Below are 20,898 nucleotides of genomic sequence, written 5' to 3' on the forward strand. Positions count from 1 at the left end.
ATGTCTCAAACTGATTGCATGCCATTTTGAAGCCTGAGCTCTCGTTGCTTATTTGAATTCTAGCTTTCAGGCTCACCTATGATGAGCAAACTTTGTATGAATCTTCTGGCAGTGAAGCCATGAGGCTTGAATGTCCCACCCTGCCATAGACCAGTCCCTTCTGCCTGGTAACAGCTGAAGCATCTACACACCATGCCTGCGTGAATGACAGAGCCGTGCTTCAATAAACCTTTTACCTTGACACTGCAATCTGAATTCCATATAATTTTATGTGTGCTATGAAATATTATGTTTCTTCTCATTTGTTTCCTCCTTCAACTGTTTAAAAATGTGAAACTCAGCCAGGCGCTGGTGGCTCACGCCTGTAATCCTAGCTACACAGGAGGATGAGATCTGAGGATCAAGGTTCAAAGCCAGAACGGGCAGGAAAGACTGTGAGACTCCTATCTCCAATAAACCACCAGAAAACTGGAAGTGGCATTGTAGCTCAAGTGGTAGAGCACTCGCCTTGAGCTGAAGAACTGAGGGACAGAAGCTCAGGCCCAGAGTTCAAGCCCCATGACTGACAAAAACAAAAACAAAAACAAAAAAACAAATGTGAAACTCATACTTAACTTGAGGGCTTTCCAAAAACAGGTGAGGGCTGGATTTGGGCTACAATCCACACACACATAAATATCTGTGGTTCCTTAGACTGAGAAAGTGCCTTCTTCTCTCTACTGGGAATGATCTGTCCTACTGTCTGTCTGACATCTTGTTGAGACTCACCTTGAAGCCATTTTTTTCCTTCCTTCCTTCCTTCCTTCCTTCCTTCTTTCCTTCCTTCCTTCCTTCCTTCCTTCCTTCCTTCCTTCCTTCCTTCCTTCCTGTCTGTACTGGGTTTTCAACTCAGTGCCTAGTGCTTTCTCTTGGCTTCTTTCACTCCAGACTGGTGTTCTAACACTTGAGCCACAGTGCCACTTTCAGCTTTTTGATGGTTATTTGGGGATAAGAGTGTCATAGACTTTCCTTCCCCGGCTAGCTCTGAAACTCAGTCTTCAAGATTACAGTTATGAGTCACAGTGCCCAGCTTTTTTTCTTCTCTTCTCTTCTGTTTTCGGCTTTCTTTAATTCTCTCTAGTAAAACTAACTGCTCCTTTATCTCTAGTTCTAGGACTTTTAATAAGGTCCCAACTCCATGCTGTGTAGAAGTTAGTCAGTTTAGTCTGCCCCTCTTTAGTAGCTATCTTGTTTGAGAAAGACATGAAACTGATCATGTTTGTCTCATGCTGTTGCATAGAATTCAATAGCTGACTCCGTTTGGCCCAAGCTCAGACTCTCTATTCTGGTGTGCACCAGAATAGCCCTCATTGGACGAACACAAGAATGGAATGTAACATGTTATGGGTTACTTATCCTTAAAACAAAAAACAAAAAACAAAAAATGACTTAGGTTTTTGTTTCCCAGAGGGAAAAACAATCCATCAATAGAATTAGGGGTTGGTAATTATGAGCTGTGAAGGGCCATAAATCACTGGAGTCTAATGACCAAAGGCTGAGCACTAGTGAAGCCAATCCTAAGCTGATGATTCTTCTGCCTAGCTAGGGACTTTCTTCAGACTTTTTGTTTGTTTGTTTTTGGTCAGTTGTGGGGCTTGAACTCTGGGCTTGGGCCCAGTCCCTGCACTCTTCAACTCAAGGCGAGGGCTCTACCACTTGAGTCACAGCGCCACTTCCTTTTTTTAGACTTTTTGTCCTGCTCTGTGCCTAACCTGGCTGACCTCTGTGAATGACCAGAGGGTGGGCGAGCCTTTGGTAACTCCCACTGGGCTTCCAGGGGCCATTGCAGGTGGTCCTGGCTTCTGATTGGGCTGGAGATGGGAGGCACCGCATACTGGTGGGAGTGGGGCTCAGGTCACTGACCACTGGGACCCCTCACCACACACTAGCTACTGATTTTCTGTCCCTTCCTCTGCACACAGTAGGTTAGCAATAGCTTTACGGGTCTACCAGGGACTCCCTCTTCATGGATCCAGATACTCCACAGCATCCTTAAGCCAGCCACCCTGCTGTCAGTCCCTGGGGGAAAGGGACCTCATGGTCTCTTGAGTTCCACTACGCCCTCAACTCTGGAAACTGTCCCTTCACCGATCCCTCTTTAACTAAAGTGGTGAAGTGTGCAGCCCTCCACGTGCACAGTGCTGGGGTGAAGGAACCCAGCTTCCTGGAGTCTTCCAGGCGTGTTTGCACCATGTACCTGGTGGGGAAATACTAGAAGAAGCATGTCCCTGGGGATAATCATGTATTGACACACTAACACTAATGAGGCAGTTCAGAGCCATACTAACAATACCAGGTTTCAAAATCCCCACACTCAACACACTGTTATTGCTACCTGGGCCTGTGGCCCCCTCTTCTCCCTCCCCTATAAAATGGGGTCAACAATATACCTGCTTCACATAACTCCAGTTAGGATGGGTGAAGCCCGAAGTGCAAGTACCCACAACTGGGCTAGCCCCTGAATTATGGGTTATTAAATATTATATTTCCTATAAGATATATAACACCAGATGTTATATATCACATTTTGTATTCTATAAGATATGTTATATAGTGTCACATATTTTATAAGATATATTATATGTTGTATCATATATTCTACAAGACATATAACAATGTGTAACATATATTAGCTACTGTAAGGTAGAACATAAAATAAGCATTTTAATATATATTCTATAATATGTAGTATGATTATTATATATGTATATACATGTAAATGCATTATGTATTACATAATACATAATATATTTAATGATACATATGATAATTCATAAACATATTATAAACATATATCTATTATGGCAGAGTGAGATTAACAAAACAGATTAATTGGTCAAATAATTGGAAGATACCCTAAGCACCATGACAAAACAAAGTCCCTGTAACTTTACCAAGAAACTTGCATTGGCTTGTAAATGAATTCACAATTCATCACTTATGAGCTGTGTGATCTTGGGCTATTACATAACCTCTCTGAGCTCAGCTGAAAAAAAATGAGACCCAAAGCCCACATGTCACTCTGCTGTGGGGAGAAAGGAGGAAACAATGGACACAGGGAAAATGCACAGAGCATGGCATGTAGTCGGGGTTCAGTCTGTGTGTGATCTAGAGACTGCTTGGTCTGTGCTCCTGTTACTGTTCTTGGCATCAAACTGTAACCTACTACAATGACAAATGGGTCCTCGGGAACTGCGAGAATTAGACACAGCCAGCACTTATTTAATCAGAAGAAATTATAACGTTCAGCTCTGATTTTCTATTCTGTAAAACACAGCATCAAGATTGAGACAGGTACTTCCTGCACACAACGGCCCAGTGCAAGAGAAGCAAGATGCTACCACCGACACTATGGGGCCAGGCTTTAGACCGAGTGGGTCTCTTCTTATTGTTTACGTTTCTCTAAGGTGTCCTACTATGCTAAGCTAGTTAAATGAGAGTCCTAAGAGGCCTGGATTTTGAGATAATGCCTCTGCCCTTACTGCAGCTGTTATCTTGGATTCCAGCCACGGAGCCTGGCCCCAGAGAGCTAGGGGAGGGGCTGAGCTGCCTCCAGGAGGAGCTAGCTAGTACCTGGCCTTGAAGCCCCAGAGCCTCGCAGAGGACCTTAGACGTAATATGTACACAATGTAAGTGCATTGCCGAGTCTATTAAAATGAACATCAATTTGTGATTGGTAATAATGAGGACTTAACGAGCACATCATGAGGCCAGCCTCCATGTTTATACATTTTGAGTACTTAGAATAAACTCAAGGTTGAAAGGAAGGTCTTCCTCCCATGCGGCCACTGAAGTTGAACCCTCGGGGATGGAGCTCCTGCCTGCCAGGTTAAGCCCCTCCTTCCTTACAGGTGGCTCTTCCCTGGGATGTCCACCTGCTGATCTAGCTCTGACCACTAGACAGTTCTTTCAGATCTGAGCATGGAAGGCAGGATGGTCCTTCATGTGATTTCTGCCTGTGTCTGTGAGTACTCCTGTTGTAGAAAGACTGAAAAGTGGAGAGATGGGAGATGCTTCCTAGCTTAGCATGGCTGGCTGGCAGGGTGGCTCTGGCTCTGGCTCAGGTAGTGCAGGTAGCCATGGAAGCAGGCTTACCTTCTTTTAGCCTCAGTTTCCTTGTCTGGAAAGTGGGGGTAGTGGGAAACCTACCTCAGGGGTAATGCTTGGGGTTACAGGTAATAATGTCTATCAAATGCCAAGCACTGGTCCCTGGAAGGTGCTTCCAGAGTCCTATTACAATTAAGCTCACCTGACAAGGGGCAGGTTATCTGGGACAAAGGACCCCACAGGCAGGTGCAGATTCAGGTGTCAAGATCTGAGAGTCTGAAAACTGGAGCAGGCTAAAGGCAAGGGTGCCCCAAAGCCACACAGGATCCTAGTCTGTGTCACCTAGTGCTGCGTCTGCCTCCTGCAGAGGAAGCCTTAGCCCCAGGACCCACCTACCTTGATACTGAGCACTGAATCCACGCTGCCGATGGTTGCCATCTGATGTGAAGTGCAGCCTCAGCCAGTTCTTACTGCTGATAACAGGGGCTGGGAGGCTGGCTCCAGTGAACCTGTGGAGACAGGAGACAGACAGGTCAGGGAGCAGTGTCTGGCAGACAGGCACTAGACATCTAGTAGTTTCCCCCACTCCATGGTACGTCAGCCACTGCTCAGGCCTGAGGCAGAAGCCAGGGCTGTGCTGCCCTGGGGCCCCTCCAGTCACACAAGAGTTCACTCCAGTTGCTCAGGGTCACCCAGGGTGCCATGAGAGAAAAAGGACAGTAGGTCATACAACTGGCAGTCAAGAGGAACTAAGTTCTGTATACTTGCTTCTTTTGCTTGGTTTTGGCCTCATCTTTCTGGAACATTCTTATCCACTACCTTTTCTCCTGCCTCATCTGGGTACCTAGGAGGACTCCAGGTAGCACCAGGGGTATCGCTGTCCCAGGAAAGCCTTTCTACTGAGCCTTGAAGATGAAGACACAGGTCTCCTCACTGTTGCCTCAGACCTGTGATTTTTATTAATTATATAAAATTATTGTTATCTTCAAGTAGTTGCACAACAGTGTTTCGGGTCAACAAATCAGTTGATGAGTACGCTGCCTCTTGGCCAATCTCACCCTTCCAACACTCTCCCCCATCTTTCCCAACCCTGGGCCCTCCAGTTGCCTGGCTCCATTTTCACATATGTACATGGAATATTATGAGACTGTATTCACAAGTCCTTCTTCTCTCTCCATTCATCTTTTCTCCTCCCTTAGGCACACCACCCACCAAGTGTTTTGGCTTTCATGTCTTTATTATGTCAAACTATAAGTTTGCTTTGTGATTCATTCTAAAATAAGAGCACCAGTGCTGAGTACGCAGAAACAAGAGAACAGGCTCAGAATTCAGCACATATTAACACACTGCATACAACTTTCTTCCCCACACGGTGCAAGCAAGGGGTTTGTTCCAAATACAATGTAGCCATCCAGATGTGATCATCTTTGGGCAAGCAATGAGGAAGTGCACGTCCTGGAGGGGTCAGCTGTGCATGCTCAGGAAAAATCACCTCAACCCTCTACAGCTCAGCAACCTTACTATACATGTACACAAGAGCCACCTTTCCTTTGAAAGGCTGCAAAGATTCACTGAGATAAAAACCCACAGCAGATCCTCCCATGGTGCCTGGCAAAGCAAACTGTTGGGGATGTTCCCAGGCTCTGGAGGACATCACCAGGGATGGGTGGTAACAGGTCGGCTTGTTACCACTCACCCTCCTGGAGAGAAGAAGAGGCAAGATCCTAGAATGTATAACTGCATGGCCAATGGCATAGCTTGTTTGTGAAAAACTAACCAAGAGGGAGCAAGGAATGTATATCCAAAACTAACTTTTTCCTCTCCTCCAATCTCTTATGGGTGTTTCTGTTGAATTATCCAATTGGTAGACACAAGTAAAGAGATTCTTAACTTAACTTAACTTAAAGGTTAAGTTTCCCAAGGCACAGAGCTGGAAGGAGAGGGCAAAGAGGGAGGACAGGGAGGGCACATATCAGAGGTCCAGCACAGTGGCTCTTCATAAATATGCATTAAACAAAAGAGTTAACCAAGGAGCTTTAATACCCTGCAACATGGAATTTTTACTCTAATGAAAATGCTGACACAAAGAAAACTCTAGGCATATAACCCAGACTGCTCTGCTCTGAAAGAACTATTACAGAAACTAATTACTGTATTTCACCAGCTCCCCCCAGTTAAGATAGTTTATTACGGGGTGAGTCACTTAAGTTTTCTAAGGTGCCTCAAATGGTATTGTGGGCTTTTTTTTTTTTTTACTCCAGGCCAAATTCAATTCCATTTTAGTGACAAAGCTTGTAGGCTATTTACATAAGGAAGTAGAAGAAGGGAGAATTTACCTGAATAATTCAGAACCAAAACTCCTTATTGCAAAATGGAATAAGAGGAGAGGACAGGGTCTCAGAAGCAAGGTGAGGTTAATGCCCAAGATGGTAACTGGAAGTCAGAGGGAGGAATTGATTGCTTTAACTTGCTGTACTTTCTCCCTCACCTTGAGCCTTTCCAGGAATCCTGCCATGTTCACTTTCCTGACTCCAGAATACAGGGCTCTGTGCCACCCAGGTGCCATTGGTTAAGTGTTGAGAGTGAGAGACAGGCAGAAAGGGAAAGAGTAGGTAGATAGAGATAGTGGCCTGGTGGAGACAATACCCCTGCCTCTTCCTGAAGACTCTGGGAAACAGGTAACAGCCTTGACAGAAGGCAAAGTCCCCTGATGACCTTGGGGCAGGAGACAGGTGCCCCTCTCTTTGGAGTGAGGAGGTGGATAGTGACCCAACCAAAAGCCACAATAGCTGAAACTCACCCAAAGGGATATAAAAGGGGGACACTGAAAATCTTACAATGGGCTACTGATTTCCAGGTCTCAGTTCTCACTCTGTACCAAGAAGTCTTTCCTTGTCAATGTAGTCCTCCTCCTCCTCCTCCTCCTCTTCCTGAAAGCAAATGGACAGAACTTCATATGGCACAATGTGTCCCTCCCAGTGGGAGTCCTAGCTGGGGACTACTACCAACCTACTAGGAGCTAAGAGGCTTTCTTTAGTTCCCCTGGCACCTTACTCTCACTTTCAAACTCAAACTTTGCCTCTATTCCCACTTTTCCTGCCTTAAACTCTTTATTTGGTGTAGAAAAAAGACTCAAGACCCCTGAGTGGTGTTCGGAGTTTCCTTGGTCTATGTAAGCATTGGGCACCTGCATGGAGGAGAGCTCTTCATCTAACCCCTTCAATAATAGGCCAAACTACCCTGTGAGGAGTTCCAGGCTGTGCGGTCTGAGTGCAACTGTGATTCATTCAGGAGATTGGTGAGGCAGCAGACTCCTGGTCACCAAAGCTGGGGTGACACAAGAATATGGGAAGTGTCTGGCTAGGAAGAATAAGGGAATAATAATATGTTCCTTAGCATTTTTTTAGCAAATATTTTTGGTGCCACTTGAATTTGAAATCAGGGCCTCACACTTGTTAGGCTGGTGCTGTACCATGTGAGCCACACCTTCAACCCTTTTTTGTCTTATTTTTCAGATAGTGTCTCAGGCTTTTTGATGAGCTGGCCTCAGGTTGGGAAGCTCTGCTCTCTACATAGCTGGGATTACAAGCATACACTATCATACTTAATAGAAATGTTCCACCTTAAATGAGATATTAACTACATGGGATGGATACATGTGTCCAAGCTCAAAGAACTGTGCATTTACAACAAGCAGTTTTATTTAAGTTATACTTTAAAAGAAAAATGAAACAAACCTTCAATGGCTCTAGTCCTCAGAATAAAAGACCTTGCCATGATACACAGGTCTTTGGCCTCCAACTCCCTTGATCCTTCCCTTCTTGCCCCTTATCCTGTCAGTGGAGCCTTCCTGGTCTGACTCTTGCCTGCCTTTTCATCCTGAATGCATGTGCACACATGTGCATGAACGCACATGTATACACACACACATACACATACACATATACACACACACATCAAATGGAAGAGCACATTGCTCCCCTATGCTTCTCTGCCTTTGTACAGTTTGCTCTTTATGCTCTTTTTCGTTGAGTCAACTGGCCACACAGAGAGGTAAGGAAATTTACTCAAGCTAAGATTCAAACCTTTGCCATCCCATCCAGAGTCATCATGTTAGAATATCAATCCATGTAGTAGTACAGGTTGGAATGAATTCTATCCTGTTACTTTTCCTCCTACCCTCCCCCCAGGATCCTTCTCAGAATCATAATTAAAGTAGAGGAGCACAAATCTTTATGTCCACATTAACTTCACTCTGGGGGGGCCTAGGGAATTCCAAGTTTGCCCAGTAAATTGCTGCTTGCACTGCAACATAAAATGTATTTAAGCAATTACACTCAATTTTTTTTCTTTTTGGTAAATTGACTTCTGTTAAATGGGGCTTCATTAATGGAATCTGGCTTGAGGAGAACAGAAAAAAAATCCCTCCCTTTAATGCATGTAGTTGATTGTGGGAAAGTGGCTTTCAGTTGCTCTGCAGAAAGCTCTATGCCTTTCTCTTGGTAATAGAAGAGCTCAGAGTAGAGGTCTCGGAGAACATTTCTTTCTAGAAACTTCTGTGCAGTGAGGATGTTGGGGTTCCCAAAGAAACCCCACTACCATAGTGACAATGATGTCAAGGGACAGCTGCCTGACTGGCAGCTGAAAGAAGAGGTTGGTTTAGATGCCAGCATCCTCTGGGATATACATTCAGCTGCTCACCAAGCACATTCATTCAACATCCTGTTGAGTGTGGAGCTGGGACTCTCTGTGAAGCCTGTTGTCTTCCGGTTCAGCAGCCATCTCCCTCGGTGTAGCCTGCAATGCCTCTTGGTCCTATAATCCCAGTATGCCTTCTGAGGACAAGCAGGACCTCCACAGCATGGTTTGTGGACAGCCCAGCTGTGAGATGATGCTTTCCTATACTTTAGTCAGGAGCACAAACCATCTCTCTATCCCCAGGGCTGGCTTGGGATAGTGTGGGATACTGGAAGTATGTGTGACCCTATCTCTACTTCCTGTGTCTGCCACTCACACCTGCTATGAGGGATGGAGAAGTCACATTGACATGATGCAACCAGAGAAAGCCTAGAAATGTCTTGGTCAGTGATGCCAAAAGGTGCCACACTACGTGTGGCAGGCTGAACCTTGGCCTTCATCTATCATCCCCAAAGTTGCTGCTTGGCTGGGCCTTCACATCCAAGCTCATGAGAATTACTTCTCATAAGTTCTTTTCCATTTAACAAATTCCTAGGACTCATTAGGTCAAAACCATCACATGACAGTTGGTGCTGGTGGTTCACAGCTGTAATCCTAGCTACTCTATACTGAGATCTGTAGATGACAGTTCAAAGGCAGTCTTAGAAGAAAAATCTGAGAGATTCCTTTTTTTGGGAGGGGGAGGGGGTCCGGTCGTGGGGCCTGAACTCTGGGCCTGGTCGCTGTCCCTCAGCTCTTTAGCTCAAGGCTAGTGCTCTACCACTTGAGCCACAGTGCCACTTCTGGCTTTTTTCTTTTTGCTTAAGTGGTGCTGAGGAATGGAACCTAGGGCCTCATGCATGGAAGGCAAGTGCTCTACCACTGAGCTACCTACCCGGCCCCTGAGAAAGTCTTATCTCAAATTAACCATTAAAAGGCTGGAAGAGGTGTAGTTCAAGTGGTATGGTCCGAGCCTTGAGTGAAAAAGCCAAGGAAGAGACAAGTCCCTCACTACAACACACACACACACACACACACACACACACACACACACACACACACACACACACACACACACACACACACACACACACACACACACACACACACACACACACACACACACACACACACACACAATCCCATATTTCATATCTTCCCAAAACAGGGTAAGTGCCTGTAAGGAGTACCAGTCTATCTAGGAACTGGATTGCTCCAGCCTTATTTTTTGAAAGACCACATGCCCATCCCACCAGGGATTTCTCCCCATTTCTCCCACTGTACTCCACGTTATGTAGGTAGCTCTAAGAGGCCAGAGCTATTTCCAGCTGCCTAGCATCTAAAGGTCCTGTTACTGTGAATAAGCTGAAGCACCTCTTCCCCGACCCCCACCGCTGGTTAACAGCCCTTCTCTCCATTGTCCACACTTTTTCCCAGGCACCCAGCTCTAGCATCACCTTTGGCCCTCTCCTACACTCCATAGCCAGGTGTGACCGAGTCATGACCATGTCACTTTTTTTACTGGGCCTGTAGAGATGGCCTTCTGACCAGTCTACAACTTCCCATATATCTTCCACACTGAAGAGACTGGATTCTTTACTGCCTTGATGGAAATATAGCCGAGTGGCAAGCTAGTGGGTTCCCTAGAATACAGTACGGACGTTAAATGTCTTCCTCCCAGTGACAGCTCCAGAGTAGCTTCTCTATCCTGGGACACAACAAGCTGCCATGACTTTGTGCCTCCAGTTCTTTTGACCTGGAAACCTACAAAGCTGTCCTCTGATTTTCCCTCTCTTTCCTAATGTATCTCTTCTGTACTCTGGACATATACCTGTCATTGTCCAGAGCATATCATAATATTTTTTTTTCTAGATAGGTACTGTACCCTGTGAGCCACACAAACCCTTCTTGCTCTATTCATTTTTTAGATGGGTTTTATATTTTTTCCCAGAGTTAGCCTTGGATCTCAATCATCCTACCGATTATCCTTCCCGCGTAGCTAGGCCCAAATGTTTGAAACATTAGGCTTGGCTTACTGATGAAGATGAAATCCTGGTAACTGTTTTCTGGACTGGCCTGGAACTATGATCCTCCTGGTCTCTGCCTCCTGAACAACTCAAATTATAGGTGTGTATCATGATTCCCAGTTCTATAATGATCTTTTGATGTGGCCATCTCCCCAGCTAGAATGGGAGCTTCTGTGATTCTGTACTTCCAGGTGTTGTGTGCAGAGGACACATCAATGCCACAGGCCAGGGGTTGACACATCATGCCTAGAAGCCTGTTTCTATAAACAATGCTTCACGAGGCCACAAACACGCCTGCTCCTAGTACAGTGGCAGAATTGCTTTTATGCCAGAAACAATGCCTTGTAATGCTAGAATTATTTATTTTCTGGCACTTTCCAGGACAAACTTAGCTGCCCCATCACAGAAGTTTCACAGAGGATGCAGTTAGTTAATATATGAAAACTTAATTTCTAAGTAGGGAATTATAAAAAGGACACACACATAACTTAAACGTTTCATTACATTATAAAATATTTAAGCATCCTCTTAATTGGCAATTTAAAGCAGGACCAAGGCCCTTCCTCTGACTAGTCTCTGCACTGTTTATCTTTCATAAATTACACCAATACTGTCATTCAAGAGCTTCAGCCCTCTAGGCCCTGCACTAGGCACTAGGGATATGCATATCCTAGGCTATCTGTCCCAGGGACCTTACCCAGTGGGACCCAGTGCTCTCTTTCACTCACACCTAATATATAGGAAATGATTCTTTTTTAGAAACTCTCCTTCGTGGAGGCATTCCAAAGCATTCCATTGAGCTTCCGTAGCTGAAGCTCTGCTCCTTTTCACACTCATATTTCATCAGTTTATGTGATGTTTAATTTAAATCACATAATTACAATAACAAGTATGACTGGCACTGGGGAGAACTGGCAACAAACCCAACCGATTCTCTGAACGTGCAAGACTCAGCTGGAGAGAGCTGAAGTGTACGGGCGCTGCGGTGGGGAGTGGGAGCAGGCCTGCTGGCAGGGAGGTCATGGGTGCTAGAAAGAATGATCCACTGAGGCCACAGTGAGCTGTTGTAGAGATGATGGCTGCAGGACACTTTTGTCAAACCTGCTTTGTGAACGGATGAAGAAACAAAATGAGCCTGGCACTGGTGGCTCACACCTGTAATCCTCACTGCTCAAGGGGCTGAAATCTGAAGATCAAGATTTGAAGCCAGGCCTGGCATATAAATCTCAGAGACTCTTCAATTAAGCAGCAAAAAGCTGGAAGTAGAAATGTGGCTCAAAGGGTAGAGTGTGAGCTTTGAGCAGAAAAAGCCAAGCAAGAGTGTGATGCCCTGAGTTCCAGCCCCAGTATGAACACCAAAAATAAGTAAACCAGCAAATAAGCACAAAATGAGCAAACAGAACCGGGTGCAGGTGGCTCATGCCTGAAATCCTAGTTACTCAGGAGGCTGAGATCTGAGGATTGCTGTTCAAAGCCAGCACCGGCAGAAAACTCTGTGAGACTCTTATCTCCAACAAACCACTAAGAAGACCTGAAGTGGCACTGTGGCTCAGTAGTAGGGTGCTCATCAGTGCCTAGGCCCAGAGTTCAAGTCCCACAACAGATCAAAAAAAAAAAAAAAAGAGCAAACAGTAGTCCTTTACCACTGCTTTTATAATTATATTCCCTCTAAAATGGGAGTTTGGGGACAAATTGATTAATCTTCCAATCTTAGACTTAAGAATGACTTCAGTTTTTTAGGTCTAATACCCCATGGTGTGTGAATCCCAGCAGTCCCTGTTTGGAGAATAATCAAGAACTGTCCTCCATGATGAATTCTCCCTTTTCACTTGTAGCTGCTCCACCCTTTATCTAGTTCCTTTCTCTCATTCTTCTGGTGACTCAGTCACTGGCTCCCCTTAGCTTGCTTGTGTCTTGTGTGCAATGCCTGGACCTGCCTCACATACTGGCTCACAGCTGTTCTTTCTCCCTCCTCCTTTCTTCCTTGGTACCTTGCAGAGTGCCTGCATAAGGGAAATCTTATTCACTGGCAGAAGCAATGACTGGCTGGGTGCAGGAATGAATGAGGGAGCAGAGGGCATACATCATGCCTACTGGCTGCATCCTACTTTCCCAGGGCAAGCCCCAGTCATATCAGGAAGACACGTGCTTCCTCCGTCCTTGTCCCTCGGCCTGGATGAACCCTCCTCCCCTTCACTTTAAAGCTACTAGTACCTTCCTTGGGGACTCTTCAAATATAGACTTACCCATGGCAGCAGCAAAAAGGTCTGTAGCCAAGGTAGAGTAAATGTTTCCCTTTTTCCAGAGGCAAGTCAATAAACTCGACAAACCATCAGTGCTCTTTCCTACTTAGCTAATTGTTAGCTCCAGGAATCCCTGCAAACCATGCCAGCCAAATGTTCTTCGTCCAGACGCATGGCTCTGTGTGTCAGGCTGGAGCACTGAAGGACAGGACACTGGATGCGCCTGCCTGCCACAGAGGTGAAGGCTTTGTCATTACTGGATCTTGTATGTGGCCGAGGTGGCCCACTGAGAAATTTGTGTGGGGTGTCGGCCTGCTTCCATGCCAGGCTCTGTGCCGGACCCCAGGGCTGACAGGTAAAGTGCATCCGGCCTGAAGGAGAAACTATGACCCGGAAACGGAAGTGACCAGCTAGGATGGGTCTGAAGATGGGAACTGGCGCTGGGTGCTAACCTCTGGGTCACTGAACTTGTGGTAGACCTCCAGGAACCTTTTGAGGATTTCCCATCTCTGTCCTTTATTCGTCTCCAAGCCTCAGTCAGGCAGTTCCCCTCTTTTGGGAGCACTTAAGAGAAATCTGAAGACCAATATCCCCCCCTCAACCCACAGCTCTAAAAAGGGCAGCCATGTGTACCATGTGATCCATAGGCCACAGCTGATTGGCTCAGGATTGCCATATGACTTAAACTGAGCCAATCAGCGAACAAGCCCCTGGGTTGAGGTTGTTAGATGGAGAGAAGGGCTGAGCGAGACCTTTCAGGCCTGGCGACTCCTGTGTGCCTCTCTACTCCTTCTTGTCACACTTCCATCTTGTCCTGTGCCTTAGTCTACCTCTAGCCTGTTTGGTTTGGGACAGGGTGTCAGAACAACCTCTGTCCTGGCCAGCTTCTAAGCCCTTCGTGAGCTGGGCCTTGCTCTCAGACAAGTCTCTATTGCTGTGAGTTATACCTGAGATCCAGGATGGCAGCCCCCAGGCCCTAGGATGCCAAAACTCCTTGCTCTCCTCTCCCCCCACCCCCTAGCGTGGGCCAGGGTGCAGGCTTTCAGAGCCTGGTAGCCACAGCAATTGCATACTCTTAACAATCCTTCCCTTCACTGGGTCAGGTTTCTGCCTAAGTGGAGTTGCTCCTGTATAGCTCATTATCTGTCTTGTTACTCTACAAACAGTAGTAGTAAAAGGTTAAGGGTTTAAGGGCAAACATAATTCTGTATTTGCCCCCAGGCTCCATTGTTTCTTAGATAATATGAGTGGAACATGTAGTATAACTTCTAAGCCTTAGTTCCTCAGCTGTACAATGCGATTCTCTGAACAGCTGTGTCCCATGAGTATAATGTATATGGTACTATGTCTGGTGCATGGTTGGTGCCTCAGATACATAAGCTATTTCCTCTGTTGTGAAGGTCTAAGATGACAAAGGTGAGATTTTTACCAGTACCTGGAGCCCTCCTTCCAGAGTAGAAAGGGGTTAAGCAGATCCCAGAGCAGCCTGGAGTAAGTTTTCTAGGTAAATAAGAAAGCTGTATCCATTCTGGAGTCAGGCCATGGCTGGGTAGAAGGATAGGATGCTTCAGTGTACCAACTATAGTAGCTGCTATATTATCCTCCTGGCCTCAGTCTTGCCCCTCTTCCGCCTTTACTGACCAATGTCACTCAGAGAAGGGACTTCCCCTTCCAAGGAGAGTGCCATGCCTTGCAGCTACTTCCAGTACTGGACAGTACCTCCACTATAGAAGAAATGTTTGCAGATGGCTTTTGAGGAGCTGCTCATGCCATGATTGCCTGCCACCTAAATGCCATGGTGAGTTGAGTTTCAGTTTCCCACTCTGTGGCCCATGAGGCTAAGTGAGTGACTAAGCCTCTCTGGAGAATGCAGGGTGGGAGAGGGTTAAATACTTCATACACACTGAGGCCAGCAAGGGTCCTGGAGTCACAGAGTTGGATTCTGAGCCCACCTGTACCACCCACTGGCCTTTGTGTGACCTAGCTTAGGTGGCTTCACTCTGCACCACAGTCACACGGATACTTGATAACTGTGGGGGTTAAAGGTGAAGCTATGACGATGAAACAGCTCCTTGATGGCCTCAAAACTCAGCAGCCCCCTTTTCTTTGCTCTCTGGCTCAATTTGGAAAGTAACAGACATGCTCTGGGTCATCTACTGAATAAAGACAAGAGCAGCACCCACTTCATAGTGGTTTCAGTTAGATGGTGAACACAGATGGTGCTAGTGCAGTGCTTGGCACACGATGGGTACCTAGAACATTCTCCAGTACTGTGAGGGCCATGATGTAAATTGCTATGCATGTTGAACCAGAATGGCAAGCCAAAGGAGCTGCCACCAGTATTTTGGAGCCACCAGACAGAGAGGAAGGAGAAAGAGAGAACGAAGAAATGGGAGGAGCGCTCCTATATCCTAACATTGCTTGCCCCTACAACATCTGGATTAATTTCTTACTGTTTGGTTTCAGGTAGAAGAAGACCTATCTGCTTGCAATGGAGAAGTTAGTGGTGCTATAACCAAACGATAGGAAGAGTAGGGTTGCAGGTAGCCCAGAACCAGGACCCCAGTTGTTACTGGGGTCTCTGTTTCTCCCATGCCCTGTCTGCTGGTATCTCTCTCTTTTGCAAATGGTGTCTGCTCTCTGCTGAATCACAGCCAGCCTTCATAGCTCCCCGATTCTCTTTGCTTCCTCACTCAAGGGAACACAACGATCTTTTACTTTGGTCCTAATTGGTAAAAAGCCCATGGGAGACCTCTGGTCCAGTTGGGGGAATGTAGCTTACTTCCCCAGCCAAAGGCTTGGTCCTCAGGGACCCCATGACTGGATTGGGAATTATTTTTATAAGAAAGAGTATGTTCAAAAGTATGGAGGGTGCTAGAGATATCCACTGTGGTTGGAAGACTCAGCACTTAGACGGAATGATCATTTAAGTTGCAGCCAAATAATATGGGTCTGTCAAGGCCTGTGAGAGGTATCTAGATAAAATACATAATTAACCCAAAGCTTGTCTTCTAGATTTGTGTAACCAGGTTTGCAAGCTCCTTACCACAATTGTCCCTTTCCAGTCATGTCCAATTTCCTGTTCACTACAACATCATCCTACAGGGTGCACTGGTCAGACTCTGCTGTTAGGAGTAAACCCAGGCTGTGTGCATCTGCATAGCCAATCAGCCACCTGCCGAATTCAGAGCATCCCAAGACCAAATAAACTAATCAGATCCATAAAGAGATCACCAAAATGAGAAAACAAATTTATTTGTTTGTGCTGCTACTGGGACTGGAACTCTGGACCAGGGTTATGTTCCTTAACTTTTTTGCTCCAGGCTAGTGCTTTACTACTTGAACCACAGCTCTACTTCTGGCTTTTTTGGTGGTTAGTTGGAGATAAGTCTTATGGACTTTCCTGTATTAGGCTGACTTTGAGTGGACCCTCAGATCTCTGCCTCTTAAGTAGCTAGGATTAAAGATATTAACCAATTGTCCTGGTTCAGAATTCCTTTAGACATTTAGATTTAGACAACTTATATTCTTTCCACCTAACAATTCCTGAAATACTTGGCCTGTTCCTTCTTGGCATCTTTCTCTCCCTGGATCTAGTCAAGGGAAAGACTAAGCTGTCAGTAGTGACTAAACACATGGACCAAGAAGTCAGACCTTTGAAGCTGTGTGGTCTTGGATAAAGTAATATCCCCCCTCTCTCTAGGCTTCCAGGGACAATATACTTACATGGTCATCATTTTCCTGAACTATTAGTTTCATCTGAGTATCAGCTCCTAGGTTAAGGTCAAGGCCAAAAGCGTAGGTCTGGTTGCTTGTGGCCTGCCCTCCCCTAGGCTTGTATCTTCTAGGCAGACGTGTAATAGAATTCAGCTGCTCCTGAAGTCACAGCCACCCCCCACTCTAACACCCCACTTCCTCCTGCCACTGGGGAAGGAGTCACCCTGCCCTGCCACAGTAGAGCCACAACTCCACAGCTGTTGTCTAAAATATGAGAGAATGAATTAAAATAATATGAATGAGTGAACTGCTAAGCAAAAGAGGGAATTAGTGACAGTGAGTGTTGTGAAGAAGAATGTGGTAAACAGCTAATCCTGCCCTGCCTCCTCATTGAATCTAATCAATGGTGGTATAGACTTTTCCTCTTTATCCACACAGGCAGGGTTAAGAATAGAAAGTTGCCAACCTCTAGCTGAACAAGAAAGACCCACACTAGTTTCCTGCAGCTACTTTATCAAATTACTACAGTTTCAATTGGTTAATTGACACAAATCTATTGATATGCAGGTAAGAATTGCAAAGTGGACACTTCCCTGGGCCAGGTTCAAGACCTTGGCAGGGCAAAGCCCCCTGTGGGGGCTCTACAGGAGAACCCTTCTGTTTGTCTTTCCCAGCTTCTCAAAGCCATTTTCATTTGTTGGCTGTCTGTCTTCATAAACAGCTGTGTGCCATTTCCCAATCTCTCCTCTCATTTTGTGTGTATGTGGTACTGAGGTTTGAACTCAGGGCCTCACACTTACTAGGCAGGCACTCTGCTCTACTACTTGGAGCCACACCCCCAGCACGTTTTGCCTTAGCTGCTTTTCATGTAGGGTCTCATAGTTTTGCCTGGAGTAGGCCCTTAGCTGAAATCCTATGTCTCCTTGTATAGCTGGGATCACAGTTATCTATCACCATAAACATGAGGGTTCTTGCTAATTTTCCCTTTCTCTGCTTTCCCATTACCTGGGATTGCAGGTATGAGTCACCATGCCTGACTCCTCTCCTTCTGTCATCTCTTGTGACTCTCTGACTCCTTTGCCAAGGACCAGTGATGGCATGAGGTCCATCTAGATAACCAAGGGTCCACTCTCCTGTAAAGTATCTTTAGCCAGGAGACTTCACAGCGTGCAGGGCTCAGGATGTGGGAATCACTGGACAGCCATTGTTCGTATCACAGATATTGCTTAGGGAGGGGCAGAAGGGGTAGGAAGACTCCAGGATCAAAGGCCCATACCAGGTGCTTTGGCTCTTGCTCTTGTGGTGGCCTGAACGCTGGATTTCTTTTCTTTTCTTTTTTTTTTTTTTTGGGTCCGGTCGTGGGGCCTGAACTCTGGGCCTGAGCGCTGTCCCTCAGCTCTTCAGCTCAAGGCTAGCGCTCTACCTCTTGAGCCACAGCGCCACTTCTGGCTTTTTTCTTTTTGGTTATGTGGTGCTGAGGAATCGAACCCAGGGCCTTGAGCATGCAAGGCAAGCGCTCTACCACTGAGCCACCTTCCCAGCCCCACGCTGGTATTTCTTAAAGTTTAGATCATTTCAGCATAATCCCCGATTGGAGAAACCCTACAGTGCTATGCCAAGGGTAAAATCTGGTCCTGGATTCCTGGAGGTCTCAATTCTGGATGCACAGTACTATCAGCTGGGAAATCTGAAAAATCTTTCTACCATCCCTTTGTGGGTTTTTTTTTAAGTGCTATAATTTAAACCACTTTGTTATAGCCCTTTCTATTTCTGTGTCTTTTGAGATAGTGTCTCACTTTTCTTTTGGTCCGTCACGGGACTTGAACTCTGGGCTTGGGTTCTGTCACTGCACACTTCAGGTCAAGGCGAGCACTCTACCACTTGAGCCTCAGCGCCACTTCCGGTTTTCTACTGGTTTATTGGAGATAAGAGTCTCACAGACTTTCCTGCAGGGGCTGGCTTTGAACTGCGATCCTCAGATCTCAGCCTCCTGAGTAGCTAGGATTACAGGCGAGCCACTGGCACCTGGCAGGATCTCACTTTTGCCTGGGTCCAGCCTCCATGAGTAGCTTGGATAACAGATAACTACACCTAGCTGTTTTTATTTTTGTTGTTGTTGTTTTGTTTTGGTGGGAGGACATAAGATCTTGCTAAGCCTCCCTTCCACTCCCCCACTGGCTTTGAAATTCTCATATCTCCATCTCCAGTATAACTAGAATTACAGGTTGTGCCATCACACCTGGCAAAAATGTATAATTTTAAAATAAGAGACTTGCAAAGACAGTTCTGAAATTACACATACACCCCTCATTCAGATGCCCTATAACCAATCTGTCTTACATAAACAAGGAACACACTTCACAGCTAAGAATCAACATTGCCACAGTTCTATTAACCGTGTGAAAGTTTATTCAGAATTCCCCAGGTTTCTAGTCATGTGCATTTTGGTGGGGGCAATTTAGCACCTCTGTCATGTGTAGTTTTCAAGGCTCATTTGCCTCCAGCAGTCTTGGTCCACTTTCAAATTCTCTCCACACCTTGAGACTTACATAGCACAGATTACTGGTTTCCCTAGGTGCTTTTTCAGGACTAGCACTGGATTAAGAAGGACATGGAAAGATGAGATGCTCTTATTATGGCATCATAGAAAGAGGGTGTGGGATGCTAGTGATGCCAGTGACTGTGGCTGGCCACTTCATCTAGTTGGTACCCTCCAGTGTAAAGACAACTCTTCTATCATTTTCTTATCTCCAAGTCTTGCAGGAGGAGGCATGCCAACAGCTTTGACTCTTGTCCTTTCCCATGCTGCCACTATGGGAAAAGGTTCTCTGAATCTCCAACAGTTCCAACTTGCCTCGCTTGTTTCCATGACCTCTCTGAGATATGTGTCTTACACTGGGGGTAAAAATAGCACCCAGATAGGATTGTTACAAGGATTACATGAATCTGATTTGATAAGCACACAATGCTCTTAGAGGCTGGAACATATTAATCATTAGGTGAATAGTAAGCTTGGATATATATATATATATATATATATATATACACACACATATACATATATATGAAAATGAGTCACAATATAAAATTTTTATTGTAGGTTGCAGTCACCATGTTCAAAAGCAGTAAACTCTTCTCTTTAGACCAAGGCTCACAGATTTAGGACCCACAACCTATAGCTTGGTTTTATGAATAAAAAGTTTTATTGACACACAGTTATAGTCATGTGTTTACCTGTCCTCTAGCTAGTTTGGAACTACAGTGGCAGAGCGGAGTAGTCACAAAAGAATCCCTGTGGACATGAAAGCTAACGTATTTACTATTTGGCTCTCTAGCCCAATGCCACTGACTGGAGGTGATCTAATGCCCTGCCATGTCCCTGTCTAAGCAGATACTGCTCATGCAAGCCATTTCAGGCTATGTGATTTCACACACTTGGGTCTGCAGATGGACACAGTAAGGTACTCTAGTCATTAAACAGCAACTGAAATCAGAATAATTTGAGAAATGTTCAATAAAGAGGCCACCTGAAAAGGCGGGGGCAGGGGACAGGAAAGTCACAGGATATAGGGAAGTGGCAGCGGACTCAGAGCCAGGAAAGGAACTGTCACCAGCCCAGGCAGAAGAGGATGGGGCCACTGAGGGAATACACATGGGTCAGCTTCCATGGGCATACTGGAGTAAGATAAGGTCACAGAGGGAAACTGGAAGGGCAAATTGACACCAGCACACATAGCTGAGGAAGGAAGGTGTACAAAATATAGCTGACAAAGGCATCCTCCTGATCATCTCTTCAGGTGACTAGTTCAGCACAAACACCAATAGGCTTCCATAGCTTTTATCTCTAACTTCCTCCCTCTTCCTCTTCCTTCTCTGTCTGCCAGTTTCATGACAGTCATCATGGAACTCGGGTCCTCAGATCTCATCCTCATTAGACGGGTGGAAGATTATGCACACAGGCCAAGTAAACTGGACATACTGCGTCTGTGATTAGGACGTATAGACTCTACCTAAAGATCTGCCTCCAGTCCTGACTTTTGATCTCAGGCAGGAACTGTGCCCAGTAACCCAGTCTGAGTCAACACACTGAAGGTAATCCAACTGTCAGTCCCCTGGAAGAAAGAGCTGAGAGTGAAGAAAGCTTCACA

General features: G+C 45.7%; 1 protein-coding gene and 1 long non-coding RNA gene across 2 annotated transcripts in view; one reads left to right on the forward strand and one right to left on the reverse strand.

Moving 5' to 3' along the window:
• Positions 1–20,898, reverse strand: part of Csmd2 (CUB and Sushi multiple domains 2) — a 535,187-nt gene that overhangs the window by 274,583 nt on the left and 239,706 nt on the right. Inside the window, exon 6 of the mRNA XM_070008973.1 lies at positions 4,483–4,595. Within this exon, the coding sequence (XP_069865074.1) occupies positions 4,483–4,595 (113 nt within the window). The remainder of the gene's footprint in view (positions 1–4,482; positions 4,596–20,898) is intronic.
• LOC138818068 (uncharacterized) lies at positions 13,730–20,834 on the forward strand. The gene is made up of 3 exons (XR_011368970.1): positions 13,730–13,969; positions 14,730–14,831; positions 20,635–20,834. It is a non-coding gene; the product is annotated as an uncharacterized lncRNA (long non-coding RNA).

Source organism: Dipodomys merriami, unplaced genomic scaffold (genome assembly GCF_024711535.1).
Source record: "Dipodomys merriami isolate MVZ:Mamm:240054 unplaced genomic scaffold, mDipMer1.0.p SCAF_71, whole genome shotgun sequence".
Lineage (NCBI taxonomy): Eukaryota > Metazoa > Chordata > Mammalia > Rodentia > Heteromyidae > Dipodomys > Dipodomys merriami.